At 31.9% G+C, this 20846-nt stretch overlaps 1 protein-coding gene across 5 annotated transcripts in view; it reads left to right on the top strand.

Moving 5' to 3' along the window:
* Positions 1-251: 251 nt before the first annotated feature.
* Positions 252-20846, top strand: part of LOC122635575 (M-phase inducer phosphatase-like) — a 92735-nt gene continuing 72140 nt past the window's right edge. Inside the window, exons 1-3 of one of the 5 annotated variants that reach the window (XM_043825951.1) lie at positions 252-604; positions 3005-3208; positions 6110-6328. In XM_043825951.1, coding sequence (XP_043681886.1) covers positions 6136-6328 — 193 coding nt within the window. In that variant the 5' untranslated portion in view covers positions 252-604; positions 3005-3208; positions 6110-6135. Of the gene's footprint in view, positions 605-2505; positions 2522-3004; positions 3219-4990; positions 5120-5224; positions 5348-6109; positions 6329-20846 lie in introns of those variants that run through there. The other 4 variants (XM_043825946.1, XM_043825949.1, XM_043825948.1 and 1 more) reach the window with 4 other exon arrangements.

Raw genomic sequence — 20846 nt, 5'->3', positions numbered from 1 at the left:
TGTGATATTCAATTACGTAGACAATAAGGATGGCCGTTTGAAAAAATTCGCGACATTTCTTTCAAGTTTTAAGAATAAAATTTTCATATATTGAAAAAAGATAAAAATAAATAAATAAGTAAAAAAATAAAAAGCCGCGAATTTGACCCAAACTTATGAATTAATTTAATGCTATCAAATGTTTAGTAAAAACATAATATTTTCAATATTTGGACGGACGATTTGTTATATTTATTGATATATTATTTATTTTTTATTATTCGGATACGCGTTTATGTGTTTAAATCAAGACAACAAATTTATCTACTAAACGATGATTCGTTCCTTTTAATGATTACGTATTTCCGATTGGTGTCGTATTTCCGACCGACAGAGAGCGCCACTGTTTTTGGCGCGCGCACGTACCGTGATCCCCGTATTTATTCCTTATAGATAAACGATTTATATTTGAAACGTATGCGTTATGGAGGGTTTAACAAATTCATTGTCATATTGGAATTAGCTTCCAACGTAATAATATCGAATGATCGATCTCTCTTATTGGTCATGTTAACTCTATTGGTCATCAAACAGGATTCTAACGTCGTGATATCATCTCGTCTAGGTAAGCATCATTATTGTTCTATTTTTCTTTCTCGAAACAGAATATATATGTATACATACATATGTATATATATATATGCATATATATGTATGTATGTATATATATAATATATATATATATTTTTTTTCATTTACTTATTTATTCATTGCAACGTTAGATAAATTTCAAACAAATTGTTTTACTTTCTAACTGAATGTTTCGATGCATATCAATTATTAATTAGATCAAATACTGTAACATAACCCATTGAAACAATGTTGTACGATCAACTTATATTAACGGCTATGATATTTTTTTTTTTTTATTTAAGGTTAATGGATTAATCTGATATTAGTAAATATGTATGAACGTTCGATGCTCGAAAGGGCAGGTCGATTTCTCTAATTTCGACTTTCTTAAAATTATCTTCTCTCGTAAATCGTGACTCGCGATATAGTTGATACATATATGTATATATGTATGTTACGTCATTATAGGTTAAGCTTTATCAGGCTTAGATGTGTTTGATAATTCCCCCTCCCCCATCTTCTTCTTCTTCTTCTTCATCTCTTCACTCCTCTCTTCTTATGCTATATATATATATATATATATATATATATATATATATAATAATAATCGGTATAGAAAATTGTTATTAAATGATCCGTAAGTAATTTTCGACGACCTCTCGAATTTCACTTTTTGTGGGACATCCGAACAGCGATACACAATGTGTCATCATATATACGAGATTCAATTGTGTGTGTGTGTGTGTGTGTGTATGTGTATCATGTTTATATGTATATAGGGTGATTATAAATTAAAGACCAGTCGAATATCTCGTCTATTAAGAATAGTAGAAAAAATATATATGTTATATAATATATATTAAGAAACATTCTCACGTAAAATAATATTAAAAGTGCGAAATAAAATATTTACGACTTCCGTTTAAACCGGAAGTTTAATCATTTTTAGGTCTTTTTTTTAGTCTCTTTTTTTTTTTTTTTCATGAAACTACTGCATTTTTTGTTCGTTTATTAAAATTGTATACTTTGATGAATTATCTTGCAAGAAAAGAAGTAGATCTAGTGGTTAACAATTGACGAGACTTTATATGTTTCATATAATTTTAGGATTATAATTAAAAAAAAAAAAAAAAGAAAGAAAGAAAATAGTAAGTTCGTTAAAATTCAATTAATGTGCAAAGTTTCAATTATTTCTTCGTACGCAACACGATCAATATCTATTGATTATATTTCTTCGTAAATTAATTTTTTCAACATTTTTTAGATGTTATTTCATTAACGAACGTTTACAATTTTCGCTTGTAATTCTTCTAAATTTCATAGTTTAATAATTTTTTCCGAGATAATTGATTGAAATAACTAATTTATTAATTAAAAAAAAAAAAATAATAATAATAATTACACGACGTTCCGTAAGAAAAATTAAGAGATCATTATACTTCCGGGTTTAACCGGAAGTTAGTACAATCAACCGGGTGTTTTATTTCGTACTGTTAACATATTTCACACATGAGATCATGAAACTTTTCCTAATATACATACATACATATATACATACATACATACATACATTTCTTTTTTTTTTTCTATCGCTTCTAACAAAGAAGATATTCAACTGGCATCTTAATTTATAATCACCCAGTATATATGTATGTACATGAAATTTGATCTATATAATTCGACGGGTCAACGAGCATCGTCATCATCATCATCACGAGCGTACGAGATGATACAATAACTTTCCTATGACAACCGAGAAGCCAAATATTTTTTGCTGTCGGGGGTGTTTTCTTTCTTTCCTTTTTCTTTTTTCTTTTTTTTTAAATTATTCCTCGAAGATTAAATTTCATTGGTACGCTTGCTGCATGTTATGGAGCCATTGAACGTTGCACAATTTAAAAGACCAACCGTAAATATCACTTGTGTACTTTACCGACTTAAATACAAAAATACCGGCGGAAATACAAAAATCTCTTTATAAACAGTACGAGTCACTACGTAGGACAAATTGCGTGTTACTTCCTTCTTAGCAATTTCTTATTAATAGATATTAACCGATGTCGATTTCGAAGCCGAATTTTCAAATATAAACGTCACAATTCTAACACGTATCTCGTCCATTTTGTATTTAAAATTTTTTATATTTATTTTAATATTTCATCTCGTAAGATCTGATAATATCATACCATTTTTTTTTTTTATCACTTTTTCTTTATCTTTGTTAAAAAAAAAAAAAAAAAAAGAAAATATCCGATACTACTGTATTATTTTTTCTATCACTTTTTCTTATCTTCATAAAAAAAAAGAGGAAGAAAAAACAAAAAGATAAAATATATCATCCAACGTAGAACAATTACTCGAATAATCTCGTTAAAAAAATTTTCCTTTTCAGCAAGTTTTTGATCGTAATAAATTTTAACGACGATTGCGACACGAAAGAGAGGATCAAACTACGCGTATGTCACACGTAATACACATGAACGTACAAACATCATATACACACGCACGCAAGACGCATCATACACGCATATACAGTAAGCACGCACAGCTGGAAATTCAAATCTCCTTAAGGATAGGCAACCCAATCGGCGAGCAGGTAGTGAAGGGTAAGGGAGGAAGCTGTAAAGTTTCTCTTAGGTTAGACGAGATGACATATAACACGCACGCACCATTATACATACAAACATATCATATATATACATATATATTTATACATAACATATATACATATCATACATACATACATAAAATATATACATATCATACACACATACATACACAACATATACATACATTCTATACACACATATATATAAACGCATATACATACGTATTATACATACATATATATACACACACATGCATATACGTAGATATCATACATACATATACATACGTATATATTATACATACATCATACATACATCATACATACATCATACATGCATACATCATACATACATCATACATACATCATACATACATACATCATACATACATCATACATACATCATACATACATACATCATACATATGTACATACATACATACATACATGCATCCATATATACATACATGCATCCATCCATACATACATACATACATACATACATACATACATACATACATACATACATACATACATACATACATACATACATACATACATACATACATACATACATACATACATACATACATACATACATACATACATACATACATACATACATACATACATACATACATACATACATACATACATACATACATACATACATACATACATACATACATATATATATATATATATACATAAACACATTCGTAAATATATGCATATATACTTACGCGCGCACGTTGTGTATATTATACGTATTGCACACAAGCGCACACGCGTATATATATAATACAGAATATATAATACAAGAGATCACTCGCGTCACTATTCTCGAGTCGCTCGACTAACCGAGTAACGGACCGTTCGCAATATCGTGGGCGAAGTCTCTTATATATTTATGTGTGGGTATGTATATATATATATATATATATATATGTTACATATATATATAGGATTACACACGAAAGTAGCGACTGTTACGAAGGGTCTGGACCCCCCATAATACACCAGACGGCGACATTCGGTCCTTGTCTCTCTCTCTCTCTCTCTCTCTCTCTCTCTTTCATTCTATCTGTCTCTCTCTCTCACACACACACGAACCTATGAGCTCTCGCTCACGAACTTATCCGTCTTCCTACGCCCCCCACTCATCCTCCTCCTTCACCCTTCCCACCTCCGCCTCCCTCGATATGTCCTCTCTCGCTTCTTCCCTTTTTCTTTTTTTTTCTCCTTTTTCTTCTCTCTTTTTTCTTTCCTTTCCTCTCTCTCTCTTCTGTGTCTCGAGGTCGTCATCGTCCTCGTCGTCCTCGTCGTCGACGTCGTTGTCGTTGTCGTTGTCGTTGTCGTCGTCGTCGTTTTCGTCGACGTCGTCGTTGGTGCTTTGTTTATCGCAAATATGCGCTCACACTGTGGTACTAGAGGCCTTCCTTCTTCCATAAGAAGAGAACAGAACGAGAACGGACGTTCGTCGGTCAGTTTATGTCGAGGTGCGATCGAGTGAGGATCGTCGCGTACGATCCACGATAATAATCACGATCACGAATTCCTTATCATCATTGAATTCATTAATCGTAATCGCCATTGTCATTTGTCGTGAACGAGACAAGGAGAGAAAGAGAGAGAAAAAGAGAGAGATACGGAGAGATCGCTACGTTTGTGAAATCTCGTCCGCCATTTTTTTTCTCCCTTTTGATCGGTCGATCGTTCGACAAACCATTTTGTTTTTACCTTTTTTCTCTCTTTTTCTCTCTTGTTTCTCACGGATCACGTTCTCAAACGATCATATTGCTTCCTCCTCCTCCTTCTCTCTTTTTCTTCTTTTTCTTCTTCTTCTTCTTTTTCGTTGTGTTGTCGTATGTCATGCTTGTTGAAAGAAATCGAAACTGTGTAATTATTGTATATCATTATGGATGTATTATTGATTCCAGTAAATTATTACTTACGTTCTTTAATGAATTTAATTAAATAAATTGTATGTTATTAATTGAATAGATTTATTAACGTGACTCGTACTCGTTATTAACGTGAATATCGTCGGCACGAAAGATCGTACGATCGTACACGATCGCACTACAATTATCGCGATTGGACAGTTACTACTTCGTAAAAAATACAGTAAGTCGTAGAGAGTATTGCTTAGAAACGTTTGTAACCGTCCGTCCCTTTTGACATTGAGAGAGATATATCTCTCGGGCGACGACGTGTTTGCTATTGCGATTAATCAGCTGATACTTCTATCTTATATATATGTGTACTATAGGCCTTCGTCGAACCAATAGAGTGGCTCGTTGTTCTCTTACTTTTTCAAAGATTTGTATACGTTTGTTTGTTATTAAAAGAAATTTTCATGGCAATGTCGGTTTAATGTTCGATCTTATTAAATATTTGAAAATTTATAAATAATAGAAACAAATAAAATATGTATATATATACACACACACATACAGTACATACATACGTACAAACGTACACGTGTGTGTGTGTGTGTGTGTGTGTATATATATATATTATTATTAATTTGTTTATTAGGTATATGAGAAGTTACATGAAAAAAGAAATATGAATAATAATATGAATAATATTTGAAAAGAAATATGAACGATAATATGAATAATATTTAAAAAAAAAGAGAAAAAAATATGAATAACAATATGAATAATATCTGTTAAAAAATACGGATAATATTTGTTGTTGATCTTTTTTTGGTCGTTTTTATTTATTTATTTATTTTTTTCGTCAACATTTAATCACCCACGTAATTTTTAATATTGTTTGTACGACGTTATTTAATACTATTTTCGAACAGATTTTTTTTCTTTTCTACGTTTTTCATAGTTTATTTGATAAAAATGGTTCGTCCTTTTTTTTTATTTACAGATAACGAGACACATAGGTGAAGAACAATGTCACAGGTGCGTAGAATCGGTCCGTTAATGAAAATCACCGAGGTCGAAGAGAATTCTCCGGAAAAGGTTCAGGATGTGTCACTGCAGATAGTTTCGCCGGTATCTAGTATGATTCGTGATTTCGATAAGTCTACGATATCGTTGAAAGAATGTATGGAAAGTGATACGAACAATTCAAATCTGCGTCTGGGTAAGTCTTTTTAATAATCACACTTTTTCGCTTGAACATTTTTTTTCATTTTTTATTTTTTAATTTTCTTTCTTTCTCTCTTTTTTTTTTTTTTTTAACGAATCTGCAAAGGTTAAACTTTTTTTTGTCCAATAGAACATACTTCGAAGATTATATCGAAAATTATTATTATTATTATTATTATTATTATTATTATTATTATTATTATTATTATTATTATTATTATTATTACTATTTTACTTTTTTTTTTAAATCTATGACCTATAATTCAATTTTCTTTTCAATTGGTTCGACCTTTGAAAGTTATTGATCAGTGAAATTCCGATCGAGTGAAACAATCATTTTGTAATAATTGTAATCATTTCGAACATTAATGTCAGATAAAAGGATAAACAAATTGTATCGTAAAATACCGTTATCGGTATTTTTGTATATAGCGTAAATACGTTGAAAATAAAAATAAGTCAAATTTGTTTAATGAAAGATGATAGGAGAATAGGAATAACAAAGTAACGAGGTAACGTCAGGTCTGGTCTACGAGAGGCGTGTATCTCAGGGAAGAAACGGGATGGTATGGGGTGACAGGGATTTCCCCGTCCTTGAGGAGTCCGGGGATGTCTGCTACGGCTTTGAACTCCTCGAACGTCGTCTTTAAGTACCTCGTGGTTCTCATTCGACTTGAGACGTATGGTTAAATTCAATTCTAATTCGACTATTGAATACTTAGTTTTCATTTCTTTTTATTATAATTATAATTATAATTATAATTATTATCTTCGTTTTATTTGCAGCAAAAGAGATGAACGATATAATGTTATTATTGACATTGAAATATATTAATTATAAAATAATATCCAATATACCTATGCATCCTCAAATCGAGATTACAAAGAAAACAAATTTTTAATACCAAATTAACAAATGAAATATTACTTAATTCATTTATCGATTAAGATATTAATCACGAAAAGTATGAAATGTCGATCGAATTGGCACGTCGCCTTGACGTTAAACTAATTCGCGGAATACGTCGGATTGTTGGGTATAACGAAGAAAGGAGGGCTGTTTAGTTCATTGTTTAGAAAAAGATAGGTTAGGAAGGAAAGGCAAAAGAGAGAGAAAGAGAAAGAAAGAGAGAGAGAGAGAGAAAGAGAAAGAAAGAGAAAAAGGAAAGGAAAGAGAGAGAGAGAGAGAGAGAGAGAGAGAGAGAGAGAGAGAGAGAGAGAGAGATGTAATCGAAAGCAGCTTGCCTTTGAACCCTCGAAGCCGTGTCGATAGCAAAAGTACGGTCTCTTGTATTTATTGGCGCCCATCTTGAGACGAAATAAACGATTGTGTGTGTACTAGCAGGAGGACCGTTGAGCACCCCTTCGTAACCAAGAGGCAAGTAGTAGCTCGTGCCGAACTTTTAGACCAGGTGCTCACCTGCCTTTTCGTCGGGTGGCTGACTGGCTGGCCTGGCTGGATGGCTGGCTGGTTGGCTGGTTGGTTGGTTGGTTGGCTGGCTGGCTGGCTGGCTGGCTGGCTGGCTGGTTGACTGACTGGTAGGCTGGTTGGGTTGGTGCCCTCTTTTGCCCTGGCGGGAGCCCAGCCCTGTGTTGTTCTCTTTCTCTTTCTCTCTCTCTCTCTGTCTCTCTCTCTCTCTCTCTCTCTCTCTCTCTCTCTCTCTTCCCCTCTCTTTTCTTTACTCTATTCGTCGTATTGGTGAACGGCACGCTCTACGTATAGTCTTCTTCCTTTCGCACATGCACGGCCGTCTCTCTCGCTCGAAGGGCACTGACCTACCCCCGTAATACGAAGACCGTTAAGAGATCAGCTGTTCGCTCGCAAAAAGTCTCAGATTCGCGCGTTTCTCCCTATCGCGACGGGACACCCATCTGGGTATGCTTGCTCGGCTCGCGATTTTGGAGTTGGGTGGGGGTAGTGATATTACTATTTGTCATTATGTAATAATTGTATTTTTTATTTTTTATTGTAAATATATATATATATACACATATATATCGTTATATATTTTATCTTTTATTTTAACGCGAGCTTTCTCGATTCGTGGTTTTTAAGAAATTAGGAGGGTCGGTATTATTGCTTGTCGTTAACTAATAATTGCAGTTCTTATTTTATATTATAAATATATATTGCATTCAATGAACATCTCTCATTTTAACGTGTGCTTTCTCCATTCATGGTTTTTAAGGAATGAGGTAGAGATAGTGAATATTACCATTCGTCATTATGTAATAATTGTATTTTTTATTTTTTATTGTAAATATATATATATATATATATATATATACACATATATATCGTTATATATTTTATCTTTTATTTTAACGCGAGCTTTCTCGATTCGTGGTTTTTAAGAAATTAAGAAGGTCGATATTATTGCTTGTCGTTAACTAATAATTGCAGTTCTTATTTTATATTATAAATATATATTACATTCAATCAACATCTCTTATTTTAACGTGTGCTTTCTCGATTCATGGTTTTTAAGGAATGAGGTGGGGATAGAGATATTAATATTTGTCATTACACAATAATTGTATTTTTTATTTTATATTGTAAATATATATTTCATTAGATATTTTATCAAATTAACGTCTCTCACTTTATCGTGTGTTTTATTCTTAATTTTTGAGATAGAAAGACATTATTATTTGTCATTACATAATTGTGTTTTTTTAATTTTATATTATCAATATTTATTTCATCCAATCAACGTCTTTTATTGTAACGTATGCTTTTTCGATTCATGATTTTTAAGAAATGGGCAGAGTCAACATTATTACTTAACATTGCATAATAATTGTATTTTTTACTTTATATTATAAATATATATTTCATGCAATCAACATCTCTCATTTTAACGTGTACTTTCTCGATTCATGATTTTTAAAGAATGGGGTGGGAATAGAAACATTATTATTTATCATTACATGATAATTGTATTTTATTTTATATTGTAAATATATATTTTATCCAATCAATATCTCTCATTTTATGAATGTGTGTCCTAATGAAATCTAATTCATTTGAAATCGTATCTGTTATTTAAAGAGTTGCGTACATTTAGACCGTTCAAGAAAAAATAATTTCAGGAATTTTTTTCTTTTTTAAATACGATTTATTTTATTAATAAAAAATCATTAAATATATGTGCTAATCTAAGAAATATTTTTCGCAACATAAAAATTAAAACAATTCTTTGTGTTATCGATGTCGAATCATTTAAATTTAATAATACCAAACCATTTAAAAATTTAATAATACTTTGATAATACGAATATCGAGTAAAATCAAAAAGACCAAGAAGGCCTTAAATTACGTTAGAAAAAAAAAAACAATTTTTCACTGATCAAGATGATTTTTAATATCTTTGATTTAATAAAAGAAATTGAATGATTGAATTTACTATGCGTTTATTAATTAAAAATATCCGTCTTTTTTTAAGGATTAAGAAGAAAAAAGAACTATGATTTTTAAAAATATTTTCATACCACGACAAAGATCGTACAATGATATGAGAACTAAATGATAAAAATAAAAAATTGTATTCAATTTTATTCAAAATATCATTGGCACATTGAATTAGAAAGACATAATTTTGAATAAAACAGGTTTTAATCTTTAATTTTCATATCAATATCGAATACGGTATAGAAACGGCTAGTAAATTCACGACTAGTCAATTATTTCGAACTTCTTAAGAAAAATTTTTCAAATAATATTTACGAACGATATAAATACATTATTATTGAATAGAAATATTAAGAAAAAATCCATCTTTTTTTTCGAATTTTCAATTTGATTTATTTTATTTACGTAATCCCCCTTTAATACGATTTCTATTGGCGAAAGTTTTTCTATTATCGTAGTATCGACAAGGTATTCTGCCACATGTTCTCTTCGTTCTCGTTCGTTGCCCCGGAAATACGTTGCACTTTGCTAAAGGGTAAAACCTAGATGTTGACTTACGTATGCTGCAATTTTATCACTCGTAAAATGTTTTGTCTGGAAGAAAAAAAGGGAAAAAGAAAACGGAAAAAAAATAAAAAAAAAAAAAAAAAGAAAACAATTTTTCGCAATAAATATTTACGTACGATCATTGTATTTTATCATTTCATTTATTTATTTATTTTTTTTTTCGAACATTCGTTATTAATTCGCAATGGCTTCTACGTATCTATTCTATCGTATTTTATTATTTTATTTATTTCTTTATTTTTGTTCAAACATTCGTTAATAATTCCTAATGGCTTCTACGTATTTATTCTATCGTATTTTATTATTTTATACATATATATATATTTTTTTCAAACATTTATTATTAATTCGTAATATTTTCTACGTTTGCGAAAGTATGTAAGCAAGTATATACGTAATTACTTGAAATTCATTCGTTCATTTCCCTCGACACGAGAAAGAAGGTGGGGAAAAGAAGGGTCTCGCCTCGGTGAACTATAGTAATCGATGTTAATACTACTACTGGTACGGGTAACGTCCAACGGAAAACGTATACTCGTAATGAAAAAGAAAAAAAAAAAAAGAATGGAAACCGTGACCGTAAGGTGGAAATGCACCTGTTTTGCACGCGAGAATTACTTAGCCTTAGACGGCTAAATATCTATTTCATTTAATTATCGATTTTTTTTAATACATTTTAACTTTCGTTCGCTTATAATCTCGTATCGTATGTAATAAAGATTTCATTTACGGAATATGATTTTTAATTTCTACGAAATTTCGATCACCGATCGATTAATCATCTCGACTGAAGATACTAATGACTATCATTATCATCGTACGTACTTGCTTATCGATATATATGATGACGAGAGTTACGATGGAATCCTCTTTTGTAACCCCCCACCTCCCTCATTTCCCCTTTACTATCCCCTTCCCCTTTTTTCTTCTTACCTTACTTTCCCATCGTTCACGTACGAATTGTTCCCATACGGGAACGACAGTTGCGACGAATCGATCCGAAAAATTTTATCGATTTAAACAAAAAAAAGAAATAGAAAAGAAGGAAGAAAGAAAAGATACGAAACTATCCGAAACTCGAGTTTCGTTGATTCGAAATTTTTTACGATAAAGAATTTTATTTGAGAAGAAATTTATTTGCAAATATGTATTTATATATATATATATATATATATATATATATTTGGAAGAAATATATATTATACAATATAAATTTATTTTTATAATATAAAATATATAATTACATAATATAAAACTATATATATATATATATATCATACAAATATAATATATATTATATATTACGCGCTCATACACACACACACACACACATGTGAATGCAATTGTATAACTTACGTACGTAAACGTATAGGACAATATAAGCGACGGGGCAGGACACCGGCGATAAAGGTAACAAAAAAAGAAAACAACAAAAGAAAAAAAAAAAAAAAGAAAGAAAGAAAGAAAAAAAAAAGAAAAATCGGAACGGCCGAAAAGAGAAGCGCCAACCTTTTTTCGGCCGATGGCTTTCCGATCGGGATTTAAAATTTAAATATCTTCGAGTAAGAGAGTGCTCTAAGGAACACAGAGACAGAAAGAGAGAGCAAAAGGGCGAAGGGAAAACGAGAGAGAGAGAGAGAGAGAGAGAGAGAGAGAGAGAGAGAGAGAGAGAGAAGGAGGGAGAAATAAAGAGGGAGGGGGATGAAGAGACGTAAAGGGTTTTCAGGACCTTGGGGTCTTCTACGGGACATATTAACATATCCTGTAGGGCCGGTAAGGCAGGTCGCGCAACATTTTGGAATATGGAGGCTTGCACTTAGGCAACCTTTAACGGTCACAGACCGAATTACTAATCGAGTCTTTTTTCACTCACTCTCATTCTCTCTCACTCTTTCTCTTTCTATATATACATCTATCTCTCTTTCTTTTCTCTTCTTTCATTCTTTTATTTCTCTCAACATTGCGAATAAATTTTACCTTAACGAACCTTTCGTCGGTCGGAAGGAATGGAATAAAGATAAGAAAGAGAAAGATAGAGAGAAAAAATATACATAAAAATAATCATAATGTTTTTTAATATTGTTTACATTTTTTAATATTTTTTACATAGTATGTACGTGCGTGTATGTATCTGTATTAAACAGAATCATGTAATGATCGTTCTAAGATGATATTTAAAAAGTATGATCAATCGTTAGTTATCGTTAGTTATAGATCTCTAACTCATTGAATGATTTTTATTTGTTTAATAATCTTTTTAGAAATATCTAGATATTTCTGATTGATTACGTCCGTTAATATGAAGTGAAAAATTGATCGTTCGTTTCACGTTCGTAAATTATCGTACTTCATAAAGTATGATAATATTAATCGTTAATTATCTAAATAAATCTTGAACATTCTACAATCTTAATTCATTTAAGATAATTTCTATTATCTAAACATTTCTAAATAATCGATCTCGGTCAAAATGAAATGAACATAGATCGTACGTTTCACGTTCGTGAATTATCATACTTAAAAAAAAAATATGATTATCTAAGTAGATCTCGAACATTGTACGATCTTAATACATATAAGATAATCTCTATTATCAACAGAATTCTAAATAATCGATGTTCGTCAAAATGAAATGAAATAAAATGAAATAAAATGAAAGATTCGCCGTTGATCGTTCGTTCACGTTTATGGGGAGGTTTAATAATGCCTTCCCTTAGATATCCGTTGGGTGAAAAATTCGTTGAGCGCGTGTCGGCTGCCACAATTCACCCCTCTTCTTCTTCTTCTTCTTTTTCTTCTCTTCTTCCTCCTTCTTCTTCTTCTTCTTCTTCTCCTTCATCTTCTTCGTCTTCTTGGTATACATCTCGTTTTCTCTTTCTCACTAATGCCACCGAAACGCGGGGACTCAAAAGGTGAACACGGGGTAAGCCTAAGGGAGAGACAGAGAGAGAGAGAGAGAGAGAGAGGGTAAGTGATGTAAGGAAACTAAAGAGACGGGACAAGAAGGAAAGAAGAGGGTGACACTACTGAGAAAGAACGACGAAGTGAGAGAAAGAAAGAGAGAGAGATTGGTTTTAAGAAAACGAAGAAGAGAGAAAGAGGGATCTAACGAAAAAAGAATAAAAAGGGAGAGTTCCAGTCACCGAACTATTAATGGTTGGTACGTAGGTACAAGTAACCTCTCCCCCTCACCCCTCACCCTTCACCCTATTTCACCCCATTTCATCCCATTTCATCCCATCCCATACCATACTATCCCATCCCATCCTATCCCATCCCATCCCACCTAGTGCCTGTTTTCTCGTACTTACACACGACACTGGTCTTCTCGTCTGGTCTCTCATCTTGTTTCTTGTACCACATCTCTCTCTCTCTTTTTCTCTCGTACGTTCTTGCTTTTACAAATAGCAAGGATCATTTCGAGTAACCGAGGAGCAAGCGTACTTATGTACATAATATAATACTTTATTACAAATTCACCGTGGTCGTTACATCCGAAGTACATTCACACGAATTCAACTTTTCGTTGGTCAAACTTTTTTTTTCTTTCTTTCTTTCTCTCTCTCTCTCTCTCTCTTTTTCTGAGAATAGCCGTTACACGTCTTTTTCATCTTCGTTATCAAATATTCTTTATCTCTCTCTCTTTCTCTCTCTCTCTCTCTCTCTCTCTATTTATCTATCTGTCTTCAGATCTTTATATTATATATAAGTATAATAGCGTTCATATAAGATTCTTTTATGTTTTTTATACGTACCTATACGTGCTTATACTTACGTAGATATATGTATTTACAGAACATTCTTCTCAATTTACGTCTCGCGCAAACGTTTCTCGCCCCGTTGTTTTATCCTCTTTCCCTACCCTTTCTCTCTTACCCTTAAACCCCGTCACATTTCTTCTTCTATTATTTCATCTTCGTACCGTGCGCCTTCGTCTTCGTAATAATTAAACGAATGTGCGATATATATATATATATATGTTTATATGTATGTATATATGTATATATGTATGTATGTATGTATGTACGGATGTAAGTACGTACCTATATATATATGTTTAGATATATGTCTATATGTATGTATATATGTATGTATGTATGTATCTACGAATGTAAGTACGTACTTATATATAACGTATAGGTATATAACAAAAATCAGAGTTCTTTAGAAAATGCTGTACAAAGTGCAAATCATTATACAGATTAATCGCAGATGTAAATTAACGGGTGTGCTTTTTACCGTTCGAAAAAATGATTATGCGAGAATTTATTCGCCGTTAACGTAAATCTTTTATCTTCTTTTTTTTTTTTTCTTAATACGTATTTTATGGATTGACCACTACCAAAAAAAAAAAAAAAAAAAAAAAAAAATTAAAAAATACAAAAAAATTCACTTCGAATACCAAAAAAATATCCTTTAAATCTTGCGATAACGAATAAGTCGATCGTGAAATGGAATTTTTAATTGAATCATGTTTTTAATATCTCGATTATTATTATTATTATCATTATTATTGTTTTATATATATTATATATTATATATTATATACAGTTCGAATTTTCATATTGAAAAGGAATCTTGATGTTCTTTTAGTTTAGGTTTTAGTTATATTTTATTCTCGACCTATCGCAATTCGCATAGGATAATATAGTGATCTTCGTTTTATGGTGCACATTACGTACCACGTATATAACAATTTAATCGATATGTTGTACGTTCACATGCAACACCATATGGCGTATATCTTTCTTTCAATATTCCTAACCATCGATATACATTACTTAAATTAATTATCACAGCTCCCTCCCTCTTATCTAATTAAATCTTACTTATTATTTATTTACATTATTGAATACATTATTCAGTTAACGAGATATCTAAATACATAGAAAAAGAGGAAGAGAGAGAGAGAGAGAGAGAGAGAGAGAGAGAAGAAAAATAAAAGAAAAAAAGGAAAAAAGAGAACAGTCCGAAGCATATTTATCATATAAAATCCATTTGGACTATTATATATTGGTTTCGTTCGTTAATTTTCCAGGAGCTTTATGCAGCGTTAATTTAATCGAATATATCTCGAGGATCCTTCTAGGTATGGACGTAAATAAGTATGTATGTCTACCTGGCGTGACGTTGTCTGACTATGGTCAGATAGGGACAAGGGACAATGCTTAGCTCATTATCGTACACCGATAGAAAAAAGGGGTGTAACAATGACTCGTTATCCGAGTTCGTAGCTCCATAGTTAATGTTCCGCGTTAATGCGCCGTCGTGAATCATCCCATCATCCCTGAAGGGTTCGCGAATAACATACAACGGCTGTGCGTTTTCACCCTACTGAAGAAATGAAAGAGAGAGAGAGAGGGAGATAGATAGAGATAGATAGATAGATAGAGAAAGAGAAAGACAGACAGACAGACAGACAGACAGAAAGAGAGAGAGAGAGAGAAGAAGTTTCCTGCACGAGCGACGGCACGCGACCGTTGGACGTGGGAGTCTGTGTATGGTGATATGCTACTTGAAGGGATTCTTCATGTGGTTTATACTATGGTCCCATTTGATCGATATTTTCGTCCGTTAAGGGGGTTACATACATCTAAAGGTGGTCCAAAGCTAGGGCTTTTTTATGATTCTTTTTTCTTTCTTTTTTTTTTTTTTTCTTTTTTTGGCACGACACTTATTTACATTATCAATGAAATATTGTTAAACACGTTTTAACTGTGAAATCGTTCGCTATTTGACACGAGCGATATTTTTTACATAAAAGGAATTCTTTTTTACGTAGAACAATTCTTTATTTTTTTTTTCTTATTCCTTCTTCTTCTTTTTCTTTTTCTTCTTTTTTTTTTTTTTTTTTTTTTAAGTTAACGATGCCCAAGTGAAATTTTTTAAATAATATCTCTTTAGAATAGTTTCGTTAAGGGTTAGAATAGTTTCATTTGGATGATTTAAAAGAAAAGATATTTTTGTTTTTATTATATTTTTCTTTGGTAAACTTTTTTTTACACTAATTTAATTTATCAATGAAAGATTGTTAAACACGCGTTTTAGTGTTTTCTATTTGATAAATGTTTTTTTCAACAAATTAAAACAATTTGTTATCTTTTTGAAATTAACGATGCCCAAGTGCAATCTTTTAAATAATATATTTAAAATATTCCACTTTAGAGGTTTATAAAAAAGTTGGTTTATAAAAATGATTGTTATATACCAGTTGGTTTATAAAAAATATTGTTTTTATGATATTCCTTTCTTGCACATGTCTAATCTATTTTATAAAAAATTGTTGAGCACGTGTGATTCTATTTGAAGGATATCTTTTCGAACAATTTTTGAAGTTAACCATATCTAAACAGTTTCATTTTGTATGTCAATAATATCTCTTCAGGATATTATAAAAAATGATAATAACCAAAGAGGCCTTGAAGTATATTAACAAACGAAAAAAATCAGTTTACGAAGTCGATTTTTAATCTTTTTTTTAATTTTTAATCCTTTAATAAAAAGAAATTTGAGTAACCGAAAGAATTTGAATATCGATAAAAAATTTCAATAGTTTTTCTAAAATTTTGAAAGTTTTTTAATGTTTAAAGAAAAAACTACGACAATTAAATAATTTTCTGTATGATCATGACTTAGACAACGATGTGAGAATAATTGAAATCGATTCGTTAATTAATCTTCAAAATATCGTTGGCACCGATTTGAAAAACATAGTTTTGAGTAAAACAAGGTTAGTAAAATTTAAGTTAGATTATTTACATGTAAAACAATTCTATACTTCTTTATGTTTTTTTTTTTTAATGTAACGTCGGACTTTTTGAAAATAGAATTTTCAAAAAATATTTTTAAAGTATTATTATATTTAAATTAAAAATCTTCCCTTCTTTTTTTTTTTTAATTCCTTAGATGAATTTTTACATTTTTAAAAAGGCACGAACTTGATACTATATTAAAATATTCTATTTTGAATCCAGTTATTCAGTATTATTATACAAAAGTAATGTGCAATTTGCAAATACATACATACATACATACATACATACATACATACATACATACATACATACATACATACATACATACATACATACATACATACATACATACATACATACATACATACATACATACATACATACATACATACATACATACATACATACATACATACATACATACATACATACATACATACATACATACATACATATTTACAACATACATACGTACGTACATGTACGCGCGCATACATATACACACATATATGCGTATATATATATATATATATATATATATATATATATATATATAAAGTGAACAAAAATAAATAAATACGTAAAGAAATACCTGCGAAGAAATTAGAATGTTAATATTGTTGATCGCGGTCGACGGTCACGGTGGGGTAGGTTGCACCTGTGCGGTTCCGTTTCAAATGTATAACACATGGCGCACACGGTTTCCTTCCTTGATCCCGTGGTCCCTTACCTTACTTGATCGTTCGTAAATCCCCACCCCCAGCCCCCAAACCCCCTATCCCCCGAACTCCGCATCCTCTCCATCTTCCTTGCGTAGCTTCCTCGATCATTACCTGGTGTTACCTGATACCGGACCCTGTGTGTCGCGAACCCAAACGACAAACTTTTTCGTTCCGCTGTGGATTCGCTCGGAACGGACATTGAACGTTCAATTACGACTTATATACTCTATTTATACACTCGTCAACGAATAATTTACGGAAATGAAATTCGTTTCGATAAACAAGAGAGGAAAAAAGAAAAAATATTCATTTAAAAATGTTTATCCATTTGTCCATCGCGTAAATTGTTTTTCGATGTCGATTTTGGTCTTTAATCTCTGCGTTCGTTTTCGTTTGATCGTTGAACGGGTGGCTTAGCAACGGCACGTTGCGCGCGTGCGAAACGCATCGACCATAGACGAGAGCACATACACAGTTAAAAAGAATATCTCACGGATGGCGTGTCATACGGGTATGTAGTCCGCCGTTCGTAACGGTGGCACGCGCCCGTTAGACCGGTCCGTCAATCGATATCGTGCACCCACGTGTGCACTCTCTTTCTCTCTCTCCTCTCTTCTCCTTTTTTCTCTCTTTTTTTTTTTTTTTCTTAACTTATGACAAAAAATGTCACAGTTGCCTTTTTTACGATTAATATTAACTAGGATGCCGATTAACGTCTATCGTTCATACATAACAATACTTAACAATTTTTCTCTTTATTTTCTTCTTACTTTCGAACATTCTCTCAAGTTTACAAGCTCAAATTTTTGATCGGGAATGTGCGTCGGTTTCCGCAGAAAATAGAAAAAAAAAAAAAAAAAGAAATAACTGCTTTACGTTCCTCGTTGCTAACCTCTTCTAAAATCGCGATCCTCGGATGATAAACGTACAAACGACACGACATACACTTCCATGGTGTCCCAAATACAAACATTGAACTTACATATACAGAGAGATAAAGCCGATGTACCAACGTTACTTACTTGTCGATAAAGCGAGAGCGAGAGATAGAGAGAGAGACAGAGACAGAGAGGGTGGGGGGGACAGACATATGAGCACACATGGGGCGGCAGCTACCACCTGGCACAGTGCAGTTCAATACGCGCCACCCCTGTACCTAACTATGTACCCCCGAAAACGTGCTACGATTCCAACCCTCGACTTGGCTCGTGCCACCGTACATTGTCGTAGGACTCCGTTAATACTTTTTCTTACGAACCTCGAGGGTGAATAAATTCTTCGGTTGGCCGATATATTCCAGGACGATTATTTCGCCCTTTTCTTGAAGAGAAAACGTTAACGGAGGGCTGAAGAATCTTCTCTTCATAGGGAAATGTTCGTTTTCGACCTTTCCTCTTCTTCTTCTTCTTTTTCTTCTTCTCCTTCTTTCTTTTCACCCTATTATTATTATCAATTTTTTATTTATTTTTTTCCTAAGAAAATTATCTTCGAGCCTTCCGAATTCTTTTCTTCTTTTCTTTTTAGATTCAATAAGAATTCGACCACGTTGAGTAACTTTTTTTGTTCTTTTTTTTTTTTTTTTTTTTCTTAATCGTGAACAGAGATCAACACGAGATAAGAAATAATTTTCGTTAATAGGAGATTAGGATTTAAAGGTTTGTACGCCAGTGATGTCGAGAGTCAACGAACAGGGTACCTTCGAGCAGCTCGTTATTATATCGATTATTCCACGCGTCGCTATATATATATATATATATATATATATATATATATATACACATACACAACTTTGAGTCTATGTATATATGTGTATGTACGTATGTGGGTATATTGGACACCACCCTGTGATTTCGAACACGCCTAAGAGTTCTTTGTAATCAGTTGTACGTTCACGTACGTACGTACGTTCACTTGCGTTTCCTAGTCACATTGTCTGTCGATAACAATAGCAGGCACATGTTCGTGCTACCACACACGTATGATTTTGTCTCTCTCTTTTTTTGTGTTTGTATGTGTGTGCCTGCACGCACGTGCGCAATATAGTCGAGCGAGTATTATCATCCCTTAGTTTTCTGTCTCTATCTTTTTCGCTTTGTCTTATCGTCTTTATATTAAAAAACGAACAAACAAACAAATAAATGTCGTCACTATCGACATTTATTGAATAAACGAAATGAACGAACGAACGAATGAACTTACGAATGTACTTATTTGTGATTTTATTAATTTTAGGGTGTATCGGAACTATTATAAAAATTTCCGACAGGTCCAAATAAATTACGAGTGTATAAATAAGCAAGTTAATTAGAATTATTTATTGGATTGAACGAATAATTTTGAAGTTTGAGGTTTGAGTTCCAACGGATGTTGGAAGACAGTTACTCTAAAATTAGATGCCCGTATTTGATTCTCGCATCCTAACGATCCCTCCGAGGATGGTATATTACGATTTATATTTAGTCGTTCCTTCGTATCGTCATATTAGAGGGGTCTCTCTCTTTCTGTCTGCAGTTTCTATATTGAGCTAGGACAACGAGACGCAGAAGACGCATTTCGTTCTTTACGTTATTCCATATGCTCGACAGATTTAGTTTAAGAACGAAATACATACATACATACATACATACGTACGTACGTACATATATATATATGTTTATATCTATATATCTGTTTATAGATATTCGGTTGGCCGATTATATTCTGGAATGTACGGACACGTTTTAATAGGAAACATACTTACCGAATATTTTTAGGAAAGAAATCATTTTTTTTTTCTCGAACATTTAAAACGTAAAAAAAAGAGATCATTCATTAAATATTTTTAGCAACTATTTCTCAAATTATGGAAATCAACGAAAAGTCTATATATGTGCGTTCGTAAAAAAAGTGACAAAAATGAATATTTATTTCATTATTTCCATCTCTTTTTGTTTTACATAATTAAAATTTCTACGATAAATGTTTCTTTTCTTAATCACATATATTTGCTTGTCCAAATTAATTATTTATTATTAATATCCATTTAAGTTATAGCGCGTCCCGTTAAAATTGTATTTT

The sequence above is a fragment of the Vespula pensylvanica genome, chromosome 18 (assembly GCF_014466175.1).
Source record: "Vespula pensylvanica isolate Volc-1 chromosome 18, ASM1446617v1, whole genome shotgun sequence".
Classification (NCBI taxonomy): domain Eukaryota; kingdom Metazoa; phylum Arthropoda; class Insecta; order Hymenoptera; family Vespidae; genus Vespula; species Vespula pensylvanica.
The sequence above is the reverse complement of the archived record's forward strand: the minus strand, read 5'-3'. Positions and strand labels throughout refer to the sequence as shown.